Genomic DNA, 27,771 nt, shown 5'->3' with positions numbered 1-27,771 from the left:
GCCCTGTGTGATCACGCAGATCTGTGCTCAGAAGGGCCTGCATTTGGTTGACAGCTCTGCTGTCACGTTCTTGAAATCTTCAACAATTTTCTCTTTGTATTTTGTAAGGGAGCCAGAGGAGCATGAGGATGAGCAGAGGAGACAGGCGGAAGAAGGGAGAGAGCTTTATATTTTAGTACCTTCAGTGGCACACCTCCCCTGCCTTTTGAACAAAAGACCCACAAATTATGTAGCAGGCTGTCAGCAGTCCTGATGGAACCCCCTCCCATGTAACCAGCCACCGCACAAAGGAGGGAGTTAAAGACTAACAATCAAGCTGGGAGCACTGGCTCACGCCTGTATCCCAGCACTTTGGGAGGCTGACGTGGGAGAATCGCTTGAGACCAGGAGACTGAGACCAGCCTGGGCAACATGGTGAAACTCTGTCTCTACAAAAAAAAAAAAAAAAAAAAAAAAGAAAAAGAAAAAGAAAAAAAATAGCTGGACATGGTGGTGTGCTCCTGTACTCCCATCTACTCAGGAGGCTGAGGTGGGAGGATCGCTTGAACCTGGTAGGGGCAAAGGTTGCAGTGAGCCGAGATCGCACTACTGCACTCCAGCCTGGGTGACAGAGCCAGATGTTGCCTTGAAAGGGAAAAAAGAAACAAAACTAACAATCACCAGGGACTCTAGAGATCCCCCAACCTCTAGTCCCAACCCTAACCAAAGAAATCTTTCATGCCTTTGGGTCACTCACAAAAGTCAATTCCAGACCCAGGCTAACTCCGTACCACAGATCCCCCCAGCTCAGGCCAAGATAACCACTGGTTAGAACCAGGACACAGGAGGCCTGCATTCCAGGAAGCAATTCATGGCTGATGCGCAGAGTTAGTAAGAGGGGTCCCAGGTGACATAGAACCAGTCCTTGTAGTTACGATCAGCACAAGGACCCAGGCTGAGCCAGTCTGGGTGGACCAGCCCAGAACCACTGTCACCCAGGCTGCCTCTCCCACCCGCTGTGGGCTGGTGAGATGGTGGCTCCCAGCACTGTGAGGAGGGTATGCCCTGGGGCAGGGGGAGCCTTTACCACAACTTGATATATGACCTGGGGCAGGTTTCCATCTCTCTGGGCCTCCATTTCCTCATATTTAAAATAATGGCAGCAACACCTTCCAAGAGGATTAAACAGAGTATGTATAAATGCCTGGCACAAAGTGGTGGTCAATTTTTAAAAATCCCTTTTTTCTCCATAGAGTTGTTATTAGAAATGAGCTGTTATCAGAAATGAGACAATTATCCATAAAAATGCCTGACAATTCAAAGTGCTTCATAAATGTCAATTCTCTTCCACGTTCTCCTTCCCAGTCCCTCTTACCTTTGTTCTTGTGACCAGACCCTCCACTAACTGCCAGTTCCCACCCCAGGTCCCATCCAATAAGCATGTTTGTTGGCTCATTATATAAACATTTACTGAGTGCCTACTGTGTGCCAGGCACTGTACAAGTGAAAACACACACACAGTCCTGTCCCTGAGAAGCTCACAGTTGGGTAAGAGAGGCACTTAGCAAATAAATTTTAATAGAGTGGGTTACTTTTATGAGTTAATTCTTTTAATATATAAATAGTATACTACAGAAGCACTGGATAATCAACTCTGCCTTGGGGAGTCAGAGAAAATATCATAGAGAAGGCAGACTCTTGAGTTGGATCTTGCAAGATGGACAGGAGTTTGCCATGCTACAGAAAACTTCGAGGAGCCTCAGGCAGTCACTGCACATGTGCAGGACAGTGAGAAGCTTGGCATGACAGAAGCAGGGGCTGTGTGAGGGGAGTGCATAGAAAAGGAGGCTGGGAACAGGACTGGGAAAGCAGCCTTGTAATCCCAACTAATTTGGGCTTTATCCAGTTTGGAAGAGTAGACAAGAAAAGATCAGAGCTAACTGTGCTTTTTAGGAAGATGCCTCAGCTGGTGGTGGGGGAAGGCCTGGAGCAAGAAAATGCTGGAGGAGGGAATCCAGACGGAGATGACCGTTAGCAACACACAGCAAGTCTTGGACTAAAGGCGTGTAGTAGGATCTGAGACACCACTGAAGTAGATGTGGTGACTAATTTTTTTTTTTTTTTGAGTTGGAGTCTCGCTCTGTCACCAGGGTGGAATGCAGTGGTGCGATCCCAGCTCACTGCAACTTCTGCCTCCCGGGCCCAAGAGATTTTCCTGCCTCAGCCTTCCAGGCCCAAGCGATTTTCCTGCCTCAGCCTCCCGAGTAGTTGGGAGTACAGGTGTGCACCACCACGCCTGGCTAATTTTTGTATTTTTAGTAGATGGGGTTTCACCATGTTGGCCAGGATGGTCTCGATCTCTTGACCTCGTGATCTGCCCTCATCGGCCTCCCAAAGTGCTGGGATTACAGGCATGAGCCACTATACCCAGCCGATTTGGTGAATAATTTTAGATTTGGTGATTAATTGGTTATAGGTTGTGAGAGAGATGGTACTACCAAGACTTCCAGCTTGGAAGGCAAGGCAGATGAAACCCATTGCAGAGATCCTATTTAACAGGTAGAGCAGGTCTGCAGGGCAGCTGAAGCTTGTGGTGCCTCCAGGACATCCAGGTGTACACGTGACAGCAGCTGGAAACAGAGATTGGGATCTCCTGAAAGGCTGAGGATGGAGAGGCTGCTTTGAGAGACGTTCACATGGAGGGGTTGGTTCAAGCTGCAGGAGTAAAATCACCTGGAAAGAACTTGGGGACCCAAAGGAGAAGGAACAAAGGGCATTTCAGAGATGGTCAGAAATGGGAGAGACTGGACAAGCAGCAGAGAAGGAACAGAAGGAGGAAGACACTATCAAAGGGAGCATGAAGCAAGCAGGCACATAACAGGAAGGTAAAGGTAGATCACTAAATCTGGCAACTAGGAAGACAATGGTGGCTTAATTAAACACAGTAGTATTAGAATAGTATAGGAAGAAGCTAGCTTACTACGGTTTGAAGTATTAAGAAAAGAAAATAAACAAGAGTAAAAAAATCAGCGGGGCACACTGGCTCGTGCCTATAATCCCAGTACTTTGGGAGACTGAGGCAGAAGGATCGCTTGAGCTCAGGAGTTTGAGACCAGCCTGGGCAACATAGGGAGACCCCATCTCTAAATAAGAAAAGAAAAAAAAAAAAAAAAACCAAGAACAAAAGTCTGGTAATGAAGGGAGGGAGAGACAGAGCAGTAGTTAGAAGGGGAGTTAAGGTCAGGGCTTACATTTTTGAACGATCAAGCTCATAGGAAAGCAAGAATAAGGACAAGAGTAGGCTCGTGGATCCCCCAGCTCCTGGCTGGAAGGAATGAGCCCTAGTGAAAAGCTAGGATGGTAAGGATGTGACCTGTGCAGGTGGACTCAGATATGAAGGGAGGGAAATTAAGGGAGTTCATGCCAGATGAAGAAAGCAAAGATTGGGAGGTCAGCTGGGGAATGAGAAAGGGCAAAGCTCAAAGACCTTGGGGAAAGTGGCAAGGCTTGATTAAGTGTTGCTCTTGCCTGACCCTGCCTGTGAATTTTAGTTCCCATGATGGATCCCTCTTCCTGCTTCTTCTCTCTCTGCCTCCTGCCAGATTTCCATAAGCTCACACCCCACTGGCCTGCTTCTCTTCTCCTCCCCTGCAGCCCCGATGGGCCTTCTAGCTGCTGCTAACAAATGTGCCTTCCTACAACATCTACCATGATGGACCAGCTCCGCCTCTCTCTGGCATCTGAGCTACCTCCCATCCCCAGATCCTGGGGACTCTCCTATTGTCTCCTAAGTGATCTCTCCCTCTCCAACCCACCTCTCATCTTTCTAAAACCCTGCTTTGCATTTTGCAACTCCCACCTTCTCAACACTCAAGATCCTACATGGGCTCTTTCTTGCCAGATGAGGCAGTTCAGCTGTGGGCTGAAGACTGGCCACAGGCCTATTTAATTTGGCCTGCATGGTCTTTTAACAAAAAATGAAACTGATTGTCTTTACACAGGGCATGATCTGTCTAGTTAGCCACAAGCACCACCCCTCCCTGTTTCCTTATATCCACTCCAGACCCAATTCATATACCCATGTTATCTGCCTAGTCTCTGTTAGATATTTGACAATGAAGTCCACAGGACCCTAGGATCCAAGGCCTTCCAGTCTCTGGCTCCCTTATGTCTCTCAAACCAGATTGTCATTACTATTCAAACTCCTTATTCCAGAAATCAGTCTGCCCAGTCTCCCCTTTCTACCCACGGCCCTGGCATGGCCTCCCTAGACATATGTATACCTGTCTCCCACCCTGCCTTTCCTCCTATCTGCAATGCCTTCCCCTTTCCTCTCCACCTGTTACACTGAAATCAGGCTTATATTCTACCTCCTCAAAGAGGCCTCCATGGACCATCCAAGCCCACAGCATTTTTTCAGCCTAGGCCCCCTCATTCAGCCCTTATGTATATTTCTTTGTGCCTTCAGTTATCTTTTTTGAGTACATTTCTCATTTCCTCAAATAAGCCTGGAAATAGGGTTCTCTATTAGTCACATACAGGAAAAGCCACACAGAACAGGTCTGCCTCCATGTCATCTATCTCTCATGTGACACGACTGTTGACTCATAAATCTTGGTCATTTCCTGACAACCATAAACCACTAGAGCAAGCACAGATTCACAGTGCCTTCAGGGTAGAGGCCATGTCTCATAGTTAGTACACTGCCTAAAACCTAGCAAGGCAGTCAATAAACGTTTATGATGAGAAAATATAAAATGCAGAAAAAAACATAAAGAATAAAATAGGTTCACCACTGAGCAGTAAATTCTCTGACTTGATGAAAACAACCCCTGTTGTGATTCACTGTCACTCAGGCATCCAAGGACAGGTATATTTTGCCAAGGCAAGAAGTTGGGACCCACTAGAAGAAGCAGGAACTAGAAGGTCCAGAGCTGCAGCCACAATGCTGCAGTAATTTACAAGGTGAACTTGGTCAAATCTCTCAACAGTATTGATTCTTTGAGGTAATGGGATCTTTCCACCACATGCTCTGCAGAGTTAACAACAATCTGGTGGTGAGGGAGAGCAGGTGGCTGGGCTGGAGGGACAACTGTCAGTGCAGGAGGGAAGATGACTCCTGCCAATAACTCTTGGTTCCCTTACCCCTTATCCCAGCTTCTGTGTTGATCCCTAGGTCCATGACAGGGCATAATTCCAGCAAACACCTTTTACTCCCAGTTCCCACCCAACATGTTTGCCATAGCTACACAATGAACATAGTAGTCCCCAGCTGAAATTTTCGAAGTACAATGTTAACATGGAATTTGATAAAATTCTACCATTGGCCAGCACACACCATACTATTCCAGATGTTGAATTAGCCCAGTGATATGACGCCTGAGTCACAGACGATGACCACATTTCTCCTTTGGCAGAAATCAAAGCCCTAAGAGAGGGTGTTCCTGAGTTCTGGAACATGAAACCTTCCAGGAGGCTGGGTGTTGGCAGGAGGGTTGGATGTAGTTGGGTACTGGAACCTCTCCCTAAACCTTCTTTTCAAAGAGGTCAAATTTGAGAAATGTTTCTCTACCTTGCACTCAGAAAATATTCAATAATTGTTTGTTTCAGCTTAAGAGGAAGGTTTCAGTTTTCTAAAAAGAAGAAAAGCCAGAAGTTCTGAAGAAGGGGGCATGAGAGGGGAATAAAAGAAGCTGAGTGCATTTGGTGTAATGGAACTGAAGGGCTCTGGACCAGAGGAAATGGAAGAAGTAAGAGGGCAGGGCAGTGGTTACATTGGAAACAAGAACACTGATTTGGGAAAAGCACTTCTAAACTGACTGCCAAGGGAGGTGTCTGAAACAGTGGCGTGGGGGGAAAAGAAAGAACCAAGAGCCAGACTTGAGGTAACAAATGGCTACATATGGCAGAGACAGAAGAAAGAAGACAGACTCCTGGAAATGTGGTGTTGGAAGAGGTGTCAAGATGGCATTTGAACAAGTGGGATGGAGTGCCATATGAGGGATTTTCTTTTTTAATTTGAAGCTGTCTTCCTTCCAGCATCAGACACTGAGGTCATCTCAGTCCCCACGTTCCCCGTCAGAATAGGAAGGGATGTGTCAAACAGCAGCGTAGGGGCAGCAACTGAGTGGCAACTGCATTTTTGCACCCACCAATTGACGGCCTGCCCTGAAAACAATGCCTCCCTCCCATAGGCCTCTGTAGCAATGCCATGAAGCACACAGGAAAATCATCTGTGACAAAGGTGCTCCTGGGACTAGCCATTTCAAGACAAAAGTACGAACACCCCTGGACTCAATGTACTGAGTACTGGTGCCTGGATGGCTTGACTCTGAAAAGAATCACTCTCCGTCTGATATGACTCTGCACAGCAACAAGAGAGCCCCTGTGTGCCAACAATCTGTTCATTTCACTCAGCATTTCTTAAGGCAAAGCTTTAACTGTTTTCTTTTTTTCTATTTTAACAGATATTTGATTACTAAGGCATGCAGGCAGTAAACATTGAAAGCAGGCTTCTGTGTTGCAGAAGCAACTACAAGGCCACAGAAGCTGAAAACAAATGTTTCAGAATTCCTCACGAACTTAGGCACGTGTACTTTTTTCTTTCTCTCTCTCTCTTTTTTAATGGAGTAAGGACAGTTCATTGATGAAGCTTACGAATAATACCAAAAGGCCTGTGTTTTGGTCCCAACTCTTTTCAGTCACAGGGCAAACTTTCCAATCCTAGCAAAGGTGATAATAGCAGCTGATGAACTAACTACTCTCGAAGGATTTGTTAGCAAGAGGGGGACAGTTTCTTATGAGGACCATCCTATAATAGAGCTCTATACACAAGATGTTGGTGCTGTATCACAGGACTCTTGTCAAGCTAATGCTTTGTGGCCAGGGTCTCATTTATAATGTTTTATTCATAAATGTTGCAAAAGTGAAATGAATTATTAATGGAAAGATCATCTGTCAGAGACAGGAATCATTAACAGAATTTCGTAGGGGAGAGGGTGGTTTATAGGGACTAGCAATGTAAGCACAGAGCTTTTCAGTTCTGTGGTGACCATGTGTTCAGACTGTCCTGGGTCTCCAGTAACAGAGCTGGTACCATTTGCCATCTGTCAAGGCAGCCTCTGCAAAGCACACCCGGTCAGCTTCCTCTTGGCTACTTGTCCATTTTATAAAATCTGCCTCATGATGGCACCAACAGTAGGCTTCTAGTCCCTGTGTCCAGGTTACTTGGTGATAGAACTGGACATAAAAGGGCATTCTGCTTGAATACAGGGCATGGCTCTTTAGAATCAAACTAAGGTCTAAGAGTAGCTAATATTTACTTAATACTTACTATGTACCAAACATTATGCTAGGTGCTTTATGTGTATTAACTCATTGAATCCTCAAAACCTCACCATGCCAAAGATACTATTATCCCTTTCTTACAGATGAAAAAAACTAAGGCACAGACAGGTGAGATGAATTGCTCAAGGTCACACAACTTGGAACTGACAAAGCTAGGATTTAAATCCAGTTCCCCCCGCCGACTCCAAAGCCCCTATTCTTACCAATGATTTTAATAAGCATAAAGTTTGAAGAGTATAGAGCTGTCATTTTCCAGGAGATGTTTTCATAGCTGTCACTAGCATGCTGCAAAACATTTGGATCAAGGGCGAGCTAAATGTTGAAAGAGCATGTGACTTTACAGAAATGAACTTTATAGAAACCAAGGGAGATACAAGTTATAAACCTCATGACTTGGGTCCAATCATTCCAGCCCCCTCACTTCCAAGAGACTATTAACTGACTCTGAAAAGTAGAGTATGGAGCCAGTCTCCTGGGGTTGGAATCTCAGCTCTGCTACTAACCTTGAGCAAGACATTGAACCTTTTCGGGCCTCGGTTTCCTCATCTGGTAATAACAGAACTTCCCTCAAGGGTTGTCATGAATGCTAAATGAAATAAAACATATAAGTTACTCAGAACCATGTATACCCCACAATGAATATTAACTATTAATAATTTTATCAATACGGGTGTGTGGGCAAGAGGCTAAGTCCACTCGAATCTCCTTGTCTTAAAAACAGATCTGCATAGAGTTGTTATGAGGGTTAAGTGAAATAAAATCCTAAAAGCCTGGAACACGCTGACCTCATCATAAGAAGCATTCAAAAAATGCTCATTTCTTTTCTCCTTCCCAAGATAATACTATCACTTAACCTTCAGAGACCTCGGCTTCTCATATTATAAAATTATAAGATAAAACAAGGGCCGGGCATGGTGGTTCATGCCTGCAATCCCAGCACTTTGGGAGGCCGAGATGGGCAGATCACTTGAGGCCAGGAGTTTCAGACCAGCCTGGGCAACATGGCGAAACTCTATCTCTACTAAAAACATAAGAAAAGTAGCTGGGCATGGTGCCACATGCCTATAATCCCAACTATTCAGGAGGCTGAGGCACAAGAATCACTTGAACCCAGGAGGTGGAGGTTGCAGTGAGCGGAGATCACACCACTGAAACTCCAGCCTTGGGCGACAGGGCAAGACTGTCTCAAAAAAAAAAAAAAAAAAAAAACTAAAAAACACGATTCTTACCTATTTCCCTCCCTTGTCTACCTGACAGGCATGTCTCAGCCAGAGCCCATCTAAGGCCAAGATGGAAGTGAGGAAACCTGGGTTCTGCTTTTAGCTCCAGCATTTGAAAAGCCACTTACCTTCCCCTCAGCCTCAATTTCCTCATTTATTCATTGTAGTACATCTCAACAAGTGTGTGCCAGATAGGGTGCTAGCTGAGAATACTAGCTGTTAGATATGTAGAGACAGATAAATAAGGTACAGTCCCTGACTTCAAAGGGTGTATACTCTAGTGCAAAATAAAGGCATGTAAACAATTAAGTACGTTGATTGTTGTATGGACAAGACTGACAGGCAGCCCAAGGGAGGCAGTAATCAGATTTACTCCAGTAGGGCAAAGGAAGATTCAAAGAAGATAGACCTTTGAGTTAGGTCTTACAAGGTGAATGGGAGTTTCCCAGGCAGAACTAGGGGAAAGGTATCCCAACATCTGCAAAGGCTTAAAGAGTCAAAATGGGGGAAGCGCAAATAATTCATTATAGCTTGAGTATAGGATACATCTAGGGGAGTTGCAGGAAAATTGGATAATAATACCTTAACTACTTGCTTGGCAGGATTTCCATAAGACCAAAGAGAACAGTGTATTAAAACTGAAAAAGACACAGTACTGCAGAAACATCATGTGTGATTATTATTAGTACTCTGGCAAGGCTCTTTATGGTACTTAATTTTCACCCATTTCCTCCTAGCATGAGAACTTGAGCTATCGTTTCTTTGCTTACTGCTACTTTGCCTTCTTCCTCTCTCCCCTAAGAGACAAAAGAGGATGATTTAGCATCAATCTAAGTGGAGAGGAGGGAGGAAGAAGTGAGAAGAAAACCAACCAGCTCCCTGTTTTAATTACCACAAGCCCTAAGTCCCTTAACAACGATAATGTTTCATATTTTAAAAGAGTTCAGTGCTTTCTGGCAGAAAAATAAACCTTGACCCTCAAGATCATGGTTTTTCAAACGTTCTTGATGATAACTCATGATAGGAAATACATTTTATATCACAACCCAGCACACACACAGGCACGCAAAGAAAGGTTATAAAACAATACTGATACCTGTTAAATGCAACACACTCTGACATTTTCTCTTCTTTTTATGTCATTTTAAAAAGTGTTGCTTACAATCTCATCAGTGCATCAAAACTTACAGTTTGAAAAACATCACTAAAAGACAGGAGGGTTCATGGAAGACTTCAAAAGAATGGTTTGCAAGTCCCTTCCCTCTTTCTTTTCTCTTGTATTTTAAGACACTGCAAAATAGAGCAAAGTCCAGCCCATTTTCTGGGAAATAACAAAACATTTCTGTGTGCACAGTTCACATGGTGTGTTGTTTGACAATAAATGAGACGTTTCCATGTGGGGTTTCTTGTGTGTTTGGTTGCTGTAGCTGATTAGGCTTGTTGACAAGTAAGATTTCAAAACCCTTTCTTAGGCAGGGCCTTGGTGCTCTTTGGAAAGCAGGATCATATGTCTCCGATGTCTTTTCAATGAGAACATTCAATAAGCAACTTTTTTCACATAAAGGGCCCCATCACACATTCTAACCCAGAAGTGAGCAAGCATTTTGCCTCAGGGCTGCTGAAACGGGAACATGATGCCTTGATGCCTTTCCAATCATGCACACACAGATTGAAAACTCACATCACCATCATCATTACCACCACTACCCTCAAGGAAAGAGTCTGAATCCCCATGCTGTTAGCTTTTGTGTTCAACCAAAATCCCAAAGCTGGAAAGGAACACAAAGGTCATCTGGTCTACTCTCCTTCCAAAGAGGATAGCCAACTAAACTTTGCTGGTTCACAGGTGAGCTATTTTTCCACCGCACCACAGCAAGTATTTGTACTCTGTGGGGCCTTCCTCATGGTAATGCACAAGCTTTAAATGTTTCTATCATCACACTTCTGAGTATGCCATTTCTCCCTCTTAGAATGTGTCTTCCTCCAGCCCATGCAAATCCCACCTATCCTTCCAGATTGCATCCCAGCCCATTAAGAAGCCGTCTCCACACTCAACAGCCCCTGTCCATCCTTTCCTCTTCTGAAATAAGATTAAGCTCACTGAATTCATGCAACCATGTACCTCTTAGATACTGTTTAATAGACAGTTAATATGTACTTAGAGACTGACTTTCTAATATGTAAAAGAAGAGGATTCGTAAGAAACTTTAGGATTTATTTATTTATTTTTTGATACGGAGTCTCACTGTCACCCAGGCTGGAGTGCAGGGGCGCCATCTTGGCTCACTGCAACCTCCACCTCCTGGGTTCAACCAATTCTCCTGCCTCAGCCTCCTGAGTAGCTGGAATTACAGGTGCCTACCATCAAACCCAGCTAATTTTTGTATTTTTAGTAGAGACGGGGTTTCACCATGTTGGCCAGGATGGTCTCAAACTCCTGACCTCAAGTGATCCGCCCGCCTCGGCATCCCAAAGTGCTAGAATTATAGGCGTGAGCCACCACACCTGGATGGATTTAATCTGAAATGAATCTTTCCTACAAAATATGTATCAAGGAGTAAATGGAAATGTTTAGCATTTTATCATAAAGACATTTAAATCCTGCAATTATTAAAAACATGAGTATTAAGCTATTCATCTCCACATAATCAGAACCAGTGATAAGATGATGGTTAATGCCAGCACTGTTGATTTTTCTAATATACTATCATTTGGGAGATGCTTGTTTCAGGCAATTGAATTCTTACATGTAGTATGTAGGGAACTGGGGGCTTTCTCCCTAGGAAGATACTGTGGTAGGTGCTGCTGTCAAGGAAAGAGGCTCTGTGCTTGGATCCACAGAACTGTTTGGTGCTGCCCCACAAGATTCATATTCTCTCTCTCAATCTCTCTCTCCCTCTCTCTCTCTCCACTCTTCCTTTTCATTCCCACCTTTGGTTACTAACTGTCATAAAGGATAATTGAACTTTGTAACTTGTAAAGAACTTAAAGATGGTCTATGCCACCTGATGAGGGAATCTAACCAAGAAAAGATGAGCTGATGTGCTGCAGATCACCCTTGTAGAAAATGAAAGAATTGGGGGTAAAACCCAAATCTTTCTGTTATCTAGAGAAATCAGGAGCTGGAAGTCTTCAGCCTTACACCACCTAGCTCTTGAGTTTCATTTCCCTCGTCCCTGAACTTCCTGTCTTCCACCAGGTTCCTCTGTCTTACCATTAAGGAACTTCTGAGGTCCTTGACACCAAACTGTCTTCCTTCCATTAACCAATTCCCCAATGTTGTCTTATCTCAATTGCATGACTTCTCTTATCCTACTTGGAAATTTAATTGTTCATTCTGGTTTTTCTCTTAGTCAATACCACACCTGCCAAAACCTCCCAGCTCCTTTCTTTTAACCCCTTCCGTAACTGTTGCAGACAAAATCACATACAAAACTGAAGTTTGTGACCATGACTATCTCACAAAGGGTCCTGTTCTCTCCACCTAGGATTTTGGAATCCTTGTCTCTATCATGCTGTATACTATATTATAATATGATGAGAAAAGAAAGTTTTCTTTTTAAGCAGGCGGGTAATTTCTCAAGACACATAGCCAAGCAAATGATTATGCCTACAAGTTAAGCAGGGACAGCAGCACAGTTCATTGACACTATCTGTAAATACCAAAGTTCATTCTTTATCAAAAACATCAATATCTTCTCCAGCTCGAGGGGAAATGCCGATTAATGAGAACCCTCTTTTTCTTGTTCTTGTCCATTTTCTTATCAATGTGTCAACGGTGTCAAAGCAGAAGACAGGACAAAAAGATGAGCGTAAAAAGTCCAGATAAATCACAAGTAGCCACAGAGTATGGTGGTAAATATGTGAACTCTAGAGGCCAGCTGCACAGTGAGTCTTGGTTAACAGCTGAGTAACTGGACACACTGCTTAAACTCTCAGTTTCTCCATCTGGTAAATGGGTATAATAGTAGCACCTATCTCACAGGGTTTCCATGAGAATTAAATAAGTTAATGTTTGTAAAAACACTTAGGACAATGCTTGGCACATATTAAGCACTATATAAATATTTGTTAAATAAATCCTCGGTTTGAAATTATTTTAACAATCACACTCTGTGTCTGCTGACCCCCAAATCTTACTAGCAGTTTCAGGACCTAGAGGCATTGTGAGGGTTTCTATACCACACCACACATACTGTATCCTCCACTATGAACTGCTACCTGATAATTCATTTTATAATTCCTTCTCATAAGGAGTAGACAGAAATGTACTCCTGAATCTCTCTCAGCAACAGTCCCCATTGCTGCAGCCACACACACAGTGAGAAACGGCCTCTCTGCCTTACAAGACAAGGTCTGTGAAACCACAAAAGTTCTTGTCTGCCCACACATTACAAATTCTACCTGTAACCCAGAATTAGAACTGGGGAGGTGGGGCAATAGGCCACCTACTTCAGAGAAAATAAAACAAAGGGAAAATTCTACGAAACCACATGTCTTCTTGGTACAGGGCTCACAACCTTTCTCTCCTCCCTTTTTTTTTTTTGGTTTTGTTTTTGTTTCTTAAGACAGGCTCTTGCTCTGTTGTTCAGGCTGGAGTGCAGTGGGGTGATCACAGCTCACTCAACCTCAACCTCCCGGGTTCAAGCGGTTCTCCCACCTCAGCCACCCAAGTAGCTGGGACTACAGGTATGCACCACCTTGGCCAGCTAATTTTAGTATTTTTCATAGAGATGGGGTTTCACCATGTTGCCCAGGCTCTTCCTTTCTTTCTTAATTTTACTCCAATCAGGCTCTTGGCTATACCAAATGTGATGATCTCAAGATCAGCACAAGTCCACCACTTTGGTAAGGCCAGAAACACCTGGTCTTACACCACCTCTCAGGGGTACCAACACCTCTAATGCTTCCTCTCCTCGATTGCCTTCTTCTCTTTCTTCTAGTTTCCCAGAGTCTCCTGGGTTTTCTATCCCTTCTAGGGCTCCTTTGCTGGCTGCCCCTTACCTCCTGACCTCCTTACACTGGAGGGCCTGCCCTACGGCTCCATCCTTGGTCCTCCTCTCCTTCATATCCACATTCACGTTCATGGTGAGCTCACGCAGTCCTGTGATTTAAAATACCAGTTTCCCCCCAGGGCTCTCAAATGTACATCTCCAGCCCAGGCCTAAATCTTGAATTCCTGAGTCATACATCCAACTGTCCACTCAATAAAATTGCCACACCCCTTGGATGTCTAATAGGTTCCTAAATTTAGCTTGTCCAAAACCAAACTCCTGATCTTCCCCCAAAACCTCCTCCTCTTCAGTCTTCCTCATCTTGGTTAATGACATTCCCCACCTTCTCCTCCACCTCTCATCTTCCCCTCTACCTTACCCATCAGTAAATCCTTTAAAAAATATCTGGAATCTGGCCAGGTGCAGTGGCTCACACCTGTAATCCCAGTACTGTGGGAGGCCGAGGCAGGCGGATGGCTTCAGCTCAGGAGTTCGAGAGTAGCCTGGGCAACATGGTGAAACCCTGTCTCTAAAAAAATTACAAAAATTAGCCAGGCCTGGTGGCACAGGCCTGTAACCCCAGCTACTTGGGAGGCTGAGGTAGAAGGATCACTTGAGGCCAGGAGGTGGAGGTTGCAGTGAGCTGAGATTGCACCACTGCACTATAGCCTAGATGACAGAGCCAGGTCCTGTCTCAAATAAAAAAAACAAAAAACAAAAAAACAGAATCTGACCATCACCTTCAACTACCATCTGGCCATGGTGATCTCTCCCGAGTACTGAAATACTCTATTAACCCATTTATGCCAGGGGTTGCAAATTTCTTTTGTGAAAAATCAGAACTTGTCAATGACCTTGAGCAGTAGGATATAAATAACTCCCACAAGCTTAGCATTCCAATAATGGAACACTAGGCATAAATAGGTTAAACAATTTTCCTGTTTTTGCTATTGCCTCATTACAGCAGTGTCTTAAAACAGTAGCCAGAGAGATACCATTAAAATATAAGTCAGGTCATGTCACTCCCCTGTTTAAAACCTTCCCATAGCTTCTCATCTCACTTGAGACTGGCCCAGCCAACATGGAGAAACCCCATCTCTACTAAAAATACAAAAATTAGCTGGGCATGGTGGTGCGCTGCCTGTAATCCCAGCAACTTGGGAGGCTGAGGCAGGAGAATCGCTTGAATTCGGGAGGTGGAGGTTGCAGTGAGCTGAGACGGCGCCACTGCACTCCAGCCTGGGTGACAGAGTGAGTGAGGCTCTGGCAAAAAAAGAAAAAAAAATGAAAAGCTGAAGTCCTTATAACCGCATGACCCTACATTATCTGAGTAGCCCATCCCCTACCCCACCAGCTCCCTGACCTCATCTTCTCCTACTCCCTCTGCTCGATCCATGCAGCCATAGTGGCTTCCTGGCTGGTCAGGGCTCCTGTGCTTACCACTTCTCCCACCTGGAACACCCTTCCCCAGACACCAGTATGGTTCACTCCCTGACTGCCTTCACACCTCTGCTCAAAAGTCATCTTCCAGGCATCCCTCACAACATTTTTTTAAAGTGCAAACGATACCTGCTTAGCTTAGCACTCTCCAGCTCCCTTCCCTGCTTTATTTTTCCTTCCTTCCCTGATTCATTTTTCCACAGGAGACTCATCTTATTTCACTTAATTTGTTTACCCCCATTAGAATACTTATTTTATCTTTCCTTATTAGAGTGTAAGCTCCAGGTGGGTGGTGATTTATGTCCGTTCTTGTCCACTGCTGCATTCTTACTGCCTAGTAAGTGCCTGGTACACCACAGATGCTCCGTAAAGATTTGCTGAATGAATGGGAATGATGGCTTGCTTGGGTCCTCTTACCTACCTAAGACAGTCATCACCGTCTTCATTAGCTTCATGGGTGTCCTCCGGCGGCTGATGGACCCACTTGTATGCGGAGACAAGACGTTGGTTTTCCTCTTCACGTACACGTAGATCCGCAGGTACACCACAACCATGATGAAGAAGGCCATGAGGTTGGACACTGTCCAGAAAACAAGGTAACTCCTGCTGTAAATGGGGGCCAGGGAAGAGCAGGCAGAGATGTTGCAGAGGCAATTCCAGCCCAGTGTGGGGACCGCCCCCATAAAAATGGCGATGGCCCAGACAAGCAAAATGAGCAGTGTCACCCTCTTTTTGGTCAGGTTGCTATGGACCCGCATCCTCATGATTGACATGTGCCTCTCCACGGCAATAACCAGCAAGTTGGTGAGGGAAGCAGTCAAGCTACTGTCCAGAAGCCCCTGACGGAGAAACCAGCGGTTGACAGTCAAAGTTTTTGAAACTGGGCCTGTGTTAAACATCAGGAATACATAGGCAATTCCAGCGAAGAAATCGGCAGCAGCTAAATTAGCCAACAGGTAGTAGAAGGGGAAATGAAATTTTCTGTTTTTGATCACTGCCGCGATGACCAGAGAATTAGAAAAAAAAATAAACAGGCAGAAAAACGTCCCAACACACAAAACAATCACAAGCTTTGTTCCTGTCCAGTCATCGACAGTATCAGTGTTGCTCCTATTATAAAAAAAGTCCATGTGCTTGTCATAGTGACACTCATTCATTGTGGAGAAGAAGTGAACATCCTAGAAAGAAATTTAAAGAAGAAACAAATGTCATTTGTAAAATCAGTCACTAAGCCATCAATTGCTGTTTCTAAGCCCGTTCTGGCTAACTCCCATCAAGGGAGTTGAAGACCTGAAGTGTCAGGTCTCAGTGCAAATGTCCTTTGCTCCAGGACATAGCCCCTGACCTCCTACCACAGCATTTAGCGCATATTTTAATTGTTTGTTTCCCAGGCTAGGCCGCTCAGGTTAGGAGGGCGTATCTCTATTTTGTTCACCATTACAACCCTAGGATTCAGTTGCTCTGTCTGCCTCATGGCGGGTAATTATTGGTAGGTTGGCTGGCTGGCTGAATGAATGAATGAATTCTCATGGAGGCATCAACAGGGCAAATGTGCTGAGCCCTGCAATATCCACTCTGCACTGGTAACAATGACAACACATTATGTTAATGCCTCCTCCTGGCTCCCAGTTCATTAGTTATTTATGGATATGTTCATTAATCAACGGCAGGTTGGTAATTTCAGGTACATTCTTCCCAAGATAATAGGAGTTGAATTACCATTCACATAACCAAATAGATTCCCCAAGAGACCAGTTTTCTATGACTTCTGATTCCACTCCTGATCCTCCTTTTGCCATCTTTTGGTTTCAACAAACAACTCTGATATTCACATATTAGGTATATGATGCAGGGATGGAGACTTTGGTCCCAATATCTCCCTTCCTTACCTTTTGTTCACTTCTTCCTTATAGTCTCCTAACCCAAACTGTACCAATGTGAACCTGCTCACTGGATTTTCCAGCATTCCTCAACACGGCAGGTGGAGGAGGATCGGGCTTCCATAGGCAAGACTGAGATTTGGAATTGGGGCAGATCTCCAACTCAATGTGGATGTAAGAACATATCTATTAAGTGAGGGCATGTTCTTCAGACACTTGTCTGAAAGAAGACCCCAAACTGGGATATCAGGCAGACAGGGAAGACACTAATCCTCTCAGTAAAAGATCTCTTGAATCCCAAAAGCGAGGGATCTTGGCCAAGGAAGGGCTGGGCAGAAGCCCCACGGATGCCCATCTGTCTACACGTGGTGGGGAAAACCAAGTGTTCTGCCTCACAGCGGTCTGGCCACAGCCATGAACGGTCCTACGGAAGAAGATTGGGCTTAGGGTCAGGGTTCTAGCTTCTTGGAAGAATGACCATCTGCTCCCTCACTGAGAATGAGGCTGCAGCTTATTCCCTGGAGAACCAGAGATTCAGTCGGCAGAGGGACTGAGCAGCCCTCTGGGAGCTGTGACAGTAAAAGCTCAGTAGAAGCCCCCAGATTTTAAAGTTCCTGAAAATTCTGAAATCTAATACCACAACCAGAATCAAGAAGACCAGATAACAATATTAAGTAGTACAAAATAGAAATGTATCTCAGTCTTCTTTTTAATTTATATTTTAATGGTATAATGATACTTTTACATGAATTAGATATTGCTTTTTGGCCATAGCAAATGGGAGGTAAATATCATTTTATATGCTTAAAAAAAACTGGGAGTAGTCTCAAGAGACAAATGGTTCCAGTATCTTTCAATTACAAGAAAGGAAGACTCAATTTTCATAATGACAAAATAAAAATTACTCTCTTTGGCAGACAGTCACCAATATTTAACTGTAAATATCAAATAAATTCATGATAATATCATATATTTACACTATATCATAATTTCCCCAAATTAAAAATACAGATAGTATAATTTTAATAGCTTCACAATATTCTATTATATGAATAGGCCACACCTTACTTAACTAATCCTAAATACTGGACATTAGGGTTGCTTCCTGTATTTCACTTTTATAAGCAAGGCTGCATTCTTGTTCATTAATCTTTATATATCTAGCCAATTGTTTCTTTAGGAATAACCCATAGATTTCAAATTGAAGTAAAGGATATAAATCTATTTAAGGGTTTCTGATACATCTTGTGAAACTGCACTTAAGAGAGATAGTATTTTTTTTTTTTCCAAGATGGAATCTTGCTCTGTCGCCCAGGCTGGAGTGCAGTGGTGCAATCTTGGCTCACTGCAACCTCTGCCTCCTGGGTTCAAGTGATTCTCCTGTCTCAGCCTCCTGAGTAGCCGGGACCACAGGCTCATGCCAGCACGCCCGGCTAATTTTTGTGTTTTTAGTAGAGACGGGGTTTCACCATGTTGGCCAGGTTGGTCTCGAACTCCTGATCTCAGGTGATCCGCCCACCTTGGCCTCCCAAAGTGCTGAGATTACAAGCATGAGCCATCACACCCAGCCTGAGAGATCATATTTTTAATTCTACCAGCAGCATATGACAGTTAAATACAAGGTGCTAATCTAGTGATACTCAATTTAAATATTTAAAGAGAAATACAGCTTTCAACCATGTTGAAAGTATACAGAAATTCAAGACAAACAATCCGAGAATCACTTGCTATGGTCTGAATGTTTGTGTGCCTCCAAAATTCATGTTGACACCTAACCCTAACTGCAGTGATATTAATAGGTGGGGACTTTGGGAAGTGAATGGGATTAGTGCCCTTATTGAAGAGGCCTGAGAGAACTCGTGAGACCCTTTTTGCCACACTGCCATTCAAGGACACAGCATTTGCCCCCTTCTGGAAGCAGAGACCAGGCCCTCACCAGACACCAAATCTACTGATGCTTTGATCTTGGACCTCCTAGCTTCCAGAATAGTGAGCAATAAATTTCTGTTATTTATTAATTACCTAAAGTATTTTTATTATTGCAACAGGAATAGACTAAGACACCACATGGGAAATTTTAATAATACAATTATTATGTGTCTTTTCTAATTAAAAATAATGTATATATTTTACTTTGTTACATGCTCTATATATCTAAGAGAAACATTTCTAATTTAAAAGTTATATTATCTTTGACTAATTTATTAGAAATATAAAGATGAATATGTCACAAAGACATTGGAATTAAGACACTACAAAAATACTGCTCAAATTTTCCTAATTTTATTTTGAAGGATCTTAACATTTTAGTTTTATTTCTTACATGTGGTCGAATTTTTAATTATATCAAGCACTAAAACTTCAATGATTTTTACTTCAAAAATCTTCAAATTCAACTGTCCCTTGTCAAAACCAAAACAGTTTAAGACATGTTTTTAGCAAAAATTGCCCTGAGACTGCAAAGCAATTTTGTCTTACAAAGTTGAGACATCACAGAAAAACTATGATTAGCCAGAACTCCCACTAAGCAGCACTGTACCCTGGCTCCAGATCCTACTTTTGAGAGAAACAGGCAATGAGAGAAAAAAAACTTCGCATAGGAAATTGGTGAAAAAGATTGCACAGGATGGAATACTATACAGTCCATAAAAAACATACTCACTATGAAGTTGCGGTAATACAAGAAAAAGCCCATGTCATTGCTTTAATATACAATACACATAACAAAAATTTATTTGTGTTGACTATATAGAAAAAGATAATGAAAAAAATCTCGAAATGTAAATAGTTAAGAATGGTGGAACTGTGAGTCATTTTTTAAAAATTCTTTCTAATTTTTTCCATCTACCACATTTTCTGTAATAAGTAAATCAAGACTTTTAATTAGAAGCATATATTCTACTTAATGTATTCTATCTTCTACAATTATGGCTTTGAAAAATCAAAATTAATGTTCAAAGGAAAAGCCTCAAAGATTTGCATATGTTCAGTTTATTCTTACAAGCACAGCACACTTTAGGGTTTTTCAGTGACAACAAAAATAAAATAGTTTTCTACTTAATCTTAACATAACCAAAACTTGACTTGCTAAACCCTGACCACACAAGGATGTAGCTTTCACCAATTCTCCTATAAAACATTTCCTAATGCCATCACCACAGATCTCCCCAGTACACGTTATCTACAGATTATCATATTGTCTTAGCTAGAAATTACCAAAAATTTTTAGCAAGCTTATAACAAATGACTGATTTATTATTATCTCTTGGCCTCCCTTAACCCTTAAAATATGATTCTGTGATTTTCAACAAATTAATCAGTTACTTCAGTCCTAGTCTAAATGTCCCCTCCACAAAGATCCTTTTCTGACTAATTCAAGATAGCTCCACAGCTCTCATTCTCAGAGAGCCCTTGGTTTACCTCCATCAGAGCTACCCAGTTGCTTGTGACCCAGTATTTTCTTTTGTTGCTTAAGAATTTATTGTCCATCTCCCACCCCTAGACCGTTCCACTCCAGCAAAGCAGGGAACCTGCCTATTATGCTCATATCTACAGGATCAGTATTTGTTGAATGAATGAATGAATCTCTGTCCTACACTATCTTTTTCCATGTCTAAAATGAAAAGGTTCTGTGAAATGCCTTTGCTGACTTATACATCAATCACTAAGTATGACAAGTAGCGAGCTCTGTCACCTATTAACTAAGTGTTTTCAGGTACATTACTTAATATCTCTACTTTATTATTACTATTTTTCATTATTAATATTTGAGTGCTTATCTGTGCCAGGTGCTGAACTAAGCATTTTACATGGATTATCTCATGGTATCCTCCCAACAATGATGGAGATACTATTATTACACCCATTATGCATTTGAGAAAACTGAAGCACCCTTGCCTAAGGTTACACAGCTAGGAGTGGGAGACCCTGGATTCTATTCAGGCAGCCTCGTTCTACAGCCTGCATTCTTATCTGCAACACTATACTTTATCTCCACAGGCATGTGAAACGCCAGACAGAACCAAGGACTATATTTATACTTACAAGAGTTACAGAATTACCAAAATAGAATGATCTGATCAAATCACATTAAAAGACTGCCCCATGCTATAAAAAATAGAGGGCATTCTAAATAGCCTTTGGCCTTTTTTTTTCTTAACCCTGAGAAGACACTTTTCTGAAAATATGTTTTCAACTTTTATGGTAAGTAGGATACAATATGGTCAATTTCAGGACCAGGTTAACATTGCTCAACTTTACTTCTGTCAAATCCCAAGCTGTTTTTTGTTTGTTTGTTTTTATACTAAAGGTTTAGAGGGTCTGATAGTTCTAACCTAGAAACAAAAGATGCTAAACTTTGGATCAATTACCACAACTTCAAACTTCAGTAATTTAAGACTTCATAAAATGATGGTTTAGAAAGTCTATATGTGGAATCCAAATGAAAACTTCATGAGCAAAGCTTTCATTTAGACTCTTCCAAACTTGCTTCCCTGAAAAAATGTCCAGCCAGCCCAGAATGTGGAAACAATTATGAAAATTAAGACATTTGAAAACCACTCAAGCAGCTTTTATTTCTAGCTACATCTTATGAGACAAGTTGCTGCCTGGCCTTTTAGCTGGCTTTCAATAACAATCTCTCCTTCCTCCTAGAAAGAAGTATGGTACATCAAAGACATGGTCAGTCAATACTGAGCATATCTTCTTTCTCTATGGTTCACAAATGTAGACCAGTCCTCTCCTCTTAGGAAACTCTATCCACATGGGAGTTGGATGTTAGGTTAGTTGGTACTCTAGCAACCAATCCTGGGTCAGCAATCACGTCTGTTCACTGAATTCCTTTTAATAATTCATGTTAATGGCAAAATCAGGATAGCATGGAAGATTTAAATCCACATGAAATCCCAGAGGTTCATTTTAGCCATTAGTTTCAAGGCCTTTGCACTTGCCATTCCCTCTGCCCAGAAGACTTTTCCCCAAGATACCCAGGAGGCTCATTTCTCTACCTCATTCCTGCTCAAATTCATTTCCTCAGAGACCCTTTCCCTGCCACTCTCTAAAGAGCACCCCAAGCCTCCACCCTCTGCTGCACTTAAGCCATTTACCCTGCTTTATTTTTCTCCACAGCATTTCTCCATACCTCAACTATCTACTTGGGCTACGGTCTATCTCCCCAACTTCTATTTAGTCATTATGTCTCCTTAGGCTCCTCTTGGCTGTGACAGTTTTTCAGATTTTCCTTGTTTTTGATGAAGTTATGCTTAGGAAGGCAGAGAATATATGTTGTTATGGTGCCTGCAACAATGCCCAGCACACATTAGGCACTCAGTAAATACTTGTTAAATGTAGAATTAAATGAAGTAATGCTTGTGCACTCATGTCTACATGCCCCCTAACCTTTACCCAAATTCAGCATTATTACTTTATGCTTCTTCTGCATATTCTCTAATTTGGGTCTCACAACCCATTTATTCCTCTGGGGAGACTTGGCTCCAAGTCCTGCAAGCTGAGAGGTATAAGGAGTGGGTTCCCTACCCCCAGAAAAGCAGCTCACCTGAGCAGACCAGTCAGGGTCGTTCTGAAGGACAGTCTCACAATAGAGACCTCTCTCTATTAGTATGAACACCAGAAACAAAGATTCCTCTTTGAATAATACTTCAAAAGAGGGACCCAATGGCCAAAGCTACAACAATCCAGGCAACAAAATAAAGTAGTACTGGATTATAACCCGAAGTATAAACATCCATGAGTCCATACTGACATAAATAAATGATTGAAAAAAATAATAAATGGAAAGATGAGACAAATCTCCCAGGCAGAAGAATACCAAATAAATAACATAGATATTCCACTGTAAAGGAGGGGGAGCATAGCTCCTTTATATGTAGGCTGTACACAGGGACCTCCTTCCAAAGAGCACAATATGGAAATGAGGCGGGCAGTGGGGGCAGTTAGTGACGTCTCAGCAGAGAAACTTGACAAACACTACTTCAGCCAGATGATCAAGGTCAACATCAACAGTGATAGGTCATATTGCTAGTCTGTAATCTTGATAAGATGTATTACTTCATGATGAAGATCAGAGAGTAAATCACAGTTTACTGTGATCTTCCTCCCAAAAACCCATAACCCCAGGCTAATCACGAGAAAAACATCAGATAAATCGCAGTTGGGGAACATTCTAACAACATTTCTGACCAGTACTCCTCAAAACTGGTACTCATCAAAAACAAAGAAAATCTGAAAAATGGTCACAGCCAAGAGGAGCCTAAGGAGACATAATGACTAAATAGAATATGGATCCTGGGTGGGATCCCGGAACACCGAAAGGATAGGGGTAAGAACTAAGGAAATCTAAACAAAGTACAGATTTTAGTTAACGTTAACATATCCCTATCAGTTCATTAACTGCAACAAATATACCACAGTAATGTAAGATTTAATAATAAGGGATACTGTGTGTGGGAGGGGGTATAACATAGGAACTCTCTGTACTATCCGTTCAATTTTTCTGTATATAGAAGACTGCTCTGTAAATAAACAAATATTAAAAATAATTTTTAAAGAGGAGGCATGTTGTTGACTGTACTACACTAATTTTAAAATAAATAAAGCCCCTGTGTTTCATAAGCAGTTACTTTACTCTTTGATATGGTAAAATAAACAGAGGAGTGGCAATTTGTTCAAGATTAAATTTAAACAGACATTGTTACTGAGAATGAGATGCCTCTGATATTCTTGGATAAAGCGAATATGTTTATTAGAGGGGTGCTTGTTAAGGGTAGGGTTACAATTCGGTTTCTGTATCTTCATACTCTAGATCATTTCTCTTGAGAAAGCTAAACCCTCAGTGTTGCTAAAGTTTGGGTTTGGTTACTCTGCTTCTTTTGAACAGTTTTTTTTTGTTGTTGTTGTTGTTTTTTGAGATGAGTCTCTGCTCTGTCACCCAGGCTGGAGTGCAGTGGCGCAATCTCTGCTCACTGCAGCCTCCGCCTCCCAGGTTCAAGTGATTCTCCTGCTTCAGCCTCTGGAGTAGCTGGCATTACAGGCGCCCGCCACCATGCTCAGCTAATTCTTGTATTATTAGTAGAGACGGGGTTTCACGGTGTTGGCCAGACTAGTCTAGAACTCCTGACCTCAAGTGATCTGCCAGCCTCAGCCTCCCAAAGTGCTGGGATTACAGGCATGAGACATGGTGCCCAGCCTCTTTAGAACAAATCTTAAACTCAGACACCTAAAATTGCTCTGATCTAGATCCTGTTTCACGTATCAACAAAGTCTCCATAATACTGGTCAGTAGAGGTTCCAAGAGGAGAGGCCACAGAGAGGCAAGCGTACAATGGGTGTGCTTGGGAAAATACTTAATACAAACGCAAAGCTTAAGCATCTCAGGTCATCTTCAGCTCAGAGATGGTGACACGCAGGGAAAACTGCAGCCTGAGCTCAGCAGAATAAACAGGTTCTTGTGTCAGTGCAAGTTTTGGAGCCCTTTAGGCAGGGAGGACAGCCCATGGCACGTCAGGGGGCTCACCTACTGTTCTCTCCCAATCAAGTGGGGTTTACAGAAGGTCTTGGTATATACACACAGCTTCTACCCTAGGACTTGTTTAACAAACAACTAGAATCAAAGATATTGTTCCCCAGATGTTCCTGATGGCCAAAGACTGTCTTAAGCATATTCATTAAACAGGAAAGCAAACATGAAAACATACAGAATTGAACTAAATAAAAGAGGTGACAGATGAATTTTATGGGATCAGCAAATTCCTTGACTTAGTTTATCCAAACATAACACAAATCTTTACTTGTGTTTGCTTTATATAAAATTTTAATCTTTGTCTAACTCATTAGGCTAGAAAGATGACTAATACATTTTGTCCCTTGACTCATAAAAGGACAGAAAAAGTAAAAGATGCTAATCAAAATGCTTAAAATTAATATTATTTATACATAATATAACTGGACATGGTCTATTATACAGCAAATAAGCCTTAGACCATTGTAAAATCACATTTCAGTAGCTTTACTGTTTGAAGGGGTTGAGAATGTCAATTTTTTTTTTTTTTTGAGATGGAGTCTAGCTCTGTCACCCAGGCTGGAGTGCAGTGGTATGATCTTGGCTCACTGCAACCTCCACCTTCCTGGTTCAAGCGATTCTCCTGCTTCAGCCTCCTGAGTGGCTGGGACTACAGGCCCAAGCCACCATGCCCGGCTAGTTTTTGTATTTTTAGTAAAGATGGGGTTTCACCATGTTGGCCAGGCTGGTCTCAAACTCCTGATCTCAGATGATCCGCCTGTGTTGGTCTCCCAAAGTGCTGAGATTACAGACGTGAGCCATCATGCTTGGCCGAGAATGTCAAATTTTAAAGTGTGAACATTCACAGCTGAAAGAGATATTCTTCTTATACAAAGGACCTTGTCATATGCAAAAATATATTTTGAGACATTTCAAAGTGCTTGTTTATACCAGTGACTTCTGCTATGGTATAAATATGTCCCCCAGAGTTCATGTGTTGGAAACTTAATCCCCAGTGCAGCAGTGCTGAGAGGTAGGACTTTTAAGAGGTGGATTAATGGATTAACGCTGTTACTGAGAGAGTGGATTTGTTATCACAGGAGTGGGCTCCTGATAAAAAAGAATGAGTTTGGCCAGATTTCCTCTCTGTCTCGCATGCTCGCCTCTCCCTTCCACCCCTCCACCATGGGATGGCCCTTGCCAGATGCCAGTGCCAAGCTCTTGGACTTCCCTGTCTCCAGACTCTGAGAAATACATTTCTTTTCTTTATAAATTACCCAGTCTCTGGTATTCTCTTTTATAGCATCAGAAAATGAACTAAGGCAAATTCCCATGAAAAGGAAATTCTATTTCTTTACATTGTAAAATTTACAACAGACAAAATTTTGGTTTAAATTATCTGTCCTAATCCAACTGTGGTACCATATTCCCTTTCTCATTCCATTTTTCATAACCTGTCTCCTGTCTCCTGTCTCCTGTCCTGAGAAGGATAGTCAGGAGTCTCTTGCTCCATATGGTTTGTTCCAAATAATCCTGTTGCCAGCAACAGGTTAACAGTGACCTACAGCAACTCCTTCTTGCTTCTGGAGATCATACACACCCAGGTTAGTGCCTGTCTGAATCCTCAAACTCTACATAGGAAGGAAAATAATATTTTTAAAGCATGCAGCTGTAGCAGGAAACAGTTCTTCTAATCAAGGCTTCAAAGATACTAAAGAAGAGCACTGTTACTGCTAAACAAACAAGCCAGAGGGGCTCCTGGAGAATGCTATGCCTTGGTCAGGAAGCAGCATCCATCACTGGAGAGGAAGGCTCATACCTCATACCCCTCCTCTCCTGCCTGCCTCCCTCTCCTACCCCGTGTCTGTCTGGTAGTAAAGGTAGCCAGGTCGTGTAAATGAATATAATGCACATTTGAATGTGGTGCCTAATCTCATCACGTGCATCTTCCAGCTCCCCTCCCTACCCTGTATTCTACAGGGCTGGCCCTTAGGGACTGCTTCCTTGCTTTCCAGCTTCTGCCAATGAGAGGAACAGCAAGAGATTGGAAGGCAGGAGGAGGATGAGGTTGAGATACTGGTTTCTCCTGCCTCCTCCCCTCCAGGTTGCTGTAGGTTGGCTGGGTTAACCACTAACAGGCATCCCTCTATATACAGGTAGCCTCCCCTCCCTCCTCTAGCTTTCAGGTCGAGAGGTGTTAACCACTCCTTGCTGCTTCTAGCTCGGGGACACTGTACCATCTCTTGTTGGTTTCTACGATCTCTGCCCTCACTCTGTAAATGGTATCCCCTCCCCGCCGCTCCAGTTACCAGGTTGACTATACCACCTCTTGCCTGTGGAACTCTACAGTTGTCTTTTAAAATACATTGTAATAACAACAAAAACTGTTATTTGAAAAGTCATACATGTTATGGATTTTCTTAAATATTTTAGAATGATCTAGTACACTTTTCCTAATTATAAATATAACAACTCTCAGAGAAAGAAAGGGGAATATATCACATTCCCAAGGGCATGGACCAGTAGCACAATTCTTTTGATGTCCTCAGTGTCCCCGCACAAATACCAAAACCCTAGTAAATTTCTCTGCAGATAGTAAGTGATTCAATAAATGAATGATCTACCCATGGTTTACTGCATACTGGAGTCTACCTCACAAATGTCCTTCAATGTCATTCAGAATCAGTTCCAACTCTAACTGTATTCCAGCCTTGTGCACCATGGAAATTTCATACATGATATGGATTTACATTTTAATTCTAAGGATTAGCCACATTTGAATTTAGACACTACAGAGAAGGAAGAAATAGACTTTTCTTATGATGTCTGGCAAGGGGTAAGGTAATGACAACCTGAGCCAAGGGGAAGCTGCAGCCAGATGCAAGGCAAAAGCAATGCAAATGTAGCTACAGAGCTGCACTTAGGTGTGCACTATGGTTCATCCTACACAGTGGTGTTTCCAGTGACTGGCCAGCCATGGGGGATGCTGGGTAAGTGTTGCTCTCAGAAAAGCTCTGTTGCCTGCAGCCTTAGTGGAACTACTATCACAGCAGATGATCTTTAGACTCTGGGGACATAAGTCAGACATAGTCCCCAAGTAGACAAAGCAGCTTGGGGGCTCAGAGCACAGAGAAGGGGGCTCAGGAATAAGCTCTTCCATATTCCACAGCCTCATCTCACTGTAGCATTCTTAACCTCTGTTCCTTCACCTGCTCCTCCCAATCTGAATACAAATATGCTTGGGGAAGATCAGAGGCAATCCTCAACTTTTGAACCTCTATAATCCGTACAACTGGAATTTTTATACATGTTACATTGATGCTCCTAAAATGGATTTTTATTTACTAGATTCGGACTCTCAGTCAGGAGGTGGGGTGGGGAGTCCCCTGACATTG

At 42.6% G+C, this 27,771-nt stretch overlaps 1 protein-coding gene across 1 annotated transcript in view; it reads right to left on the bottom strand.

Moving 5' to 3' along the window:
- Nucleotides 1-27,771, bottom strand: part of LPAR3 (lysophosphatidic acid receptor 3) — an 81,637-nt gene that overhangs the window by 38,414 nt on the left and 15,452 nt on the right. The window contains exon 2 of the mRNA XM_014345861.2: nucleotides 15,402-16,158. Within this exon, the coding sequence (XP_014201347.2) occupies nucleotides 15,402-16,137 (736 nt within the window). The 5' untranslated portion in view covers nucleotides 16,138-16,158. The remainder of the gene's footprint in view (nucleotides 1-15,401; nucleotides 16,159-27,771) is intronic.

Source organism: Pan paniscus, chromosome 1, assembly GCF_029289425.2.
Source record: "Pan paniscus chromosome 1, NHGRI_mPanPan1-v2.0_pri, whole genome shotgun sequence".
NCBI lineage: Eukaryota > Metazoa > Chordata > Mammalia > Primates > Hominidae > Pan > Pan paniscus.
This window is presented reverse-complemented; position numbering and strand designations above follow the sequence as displayed.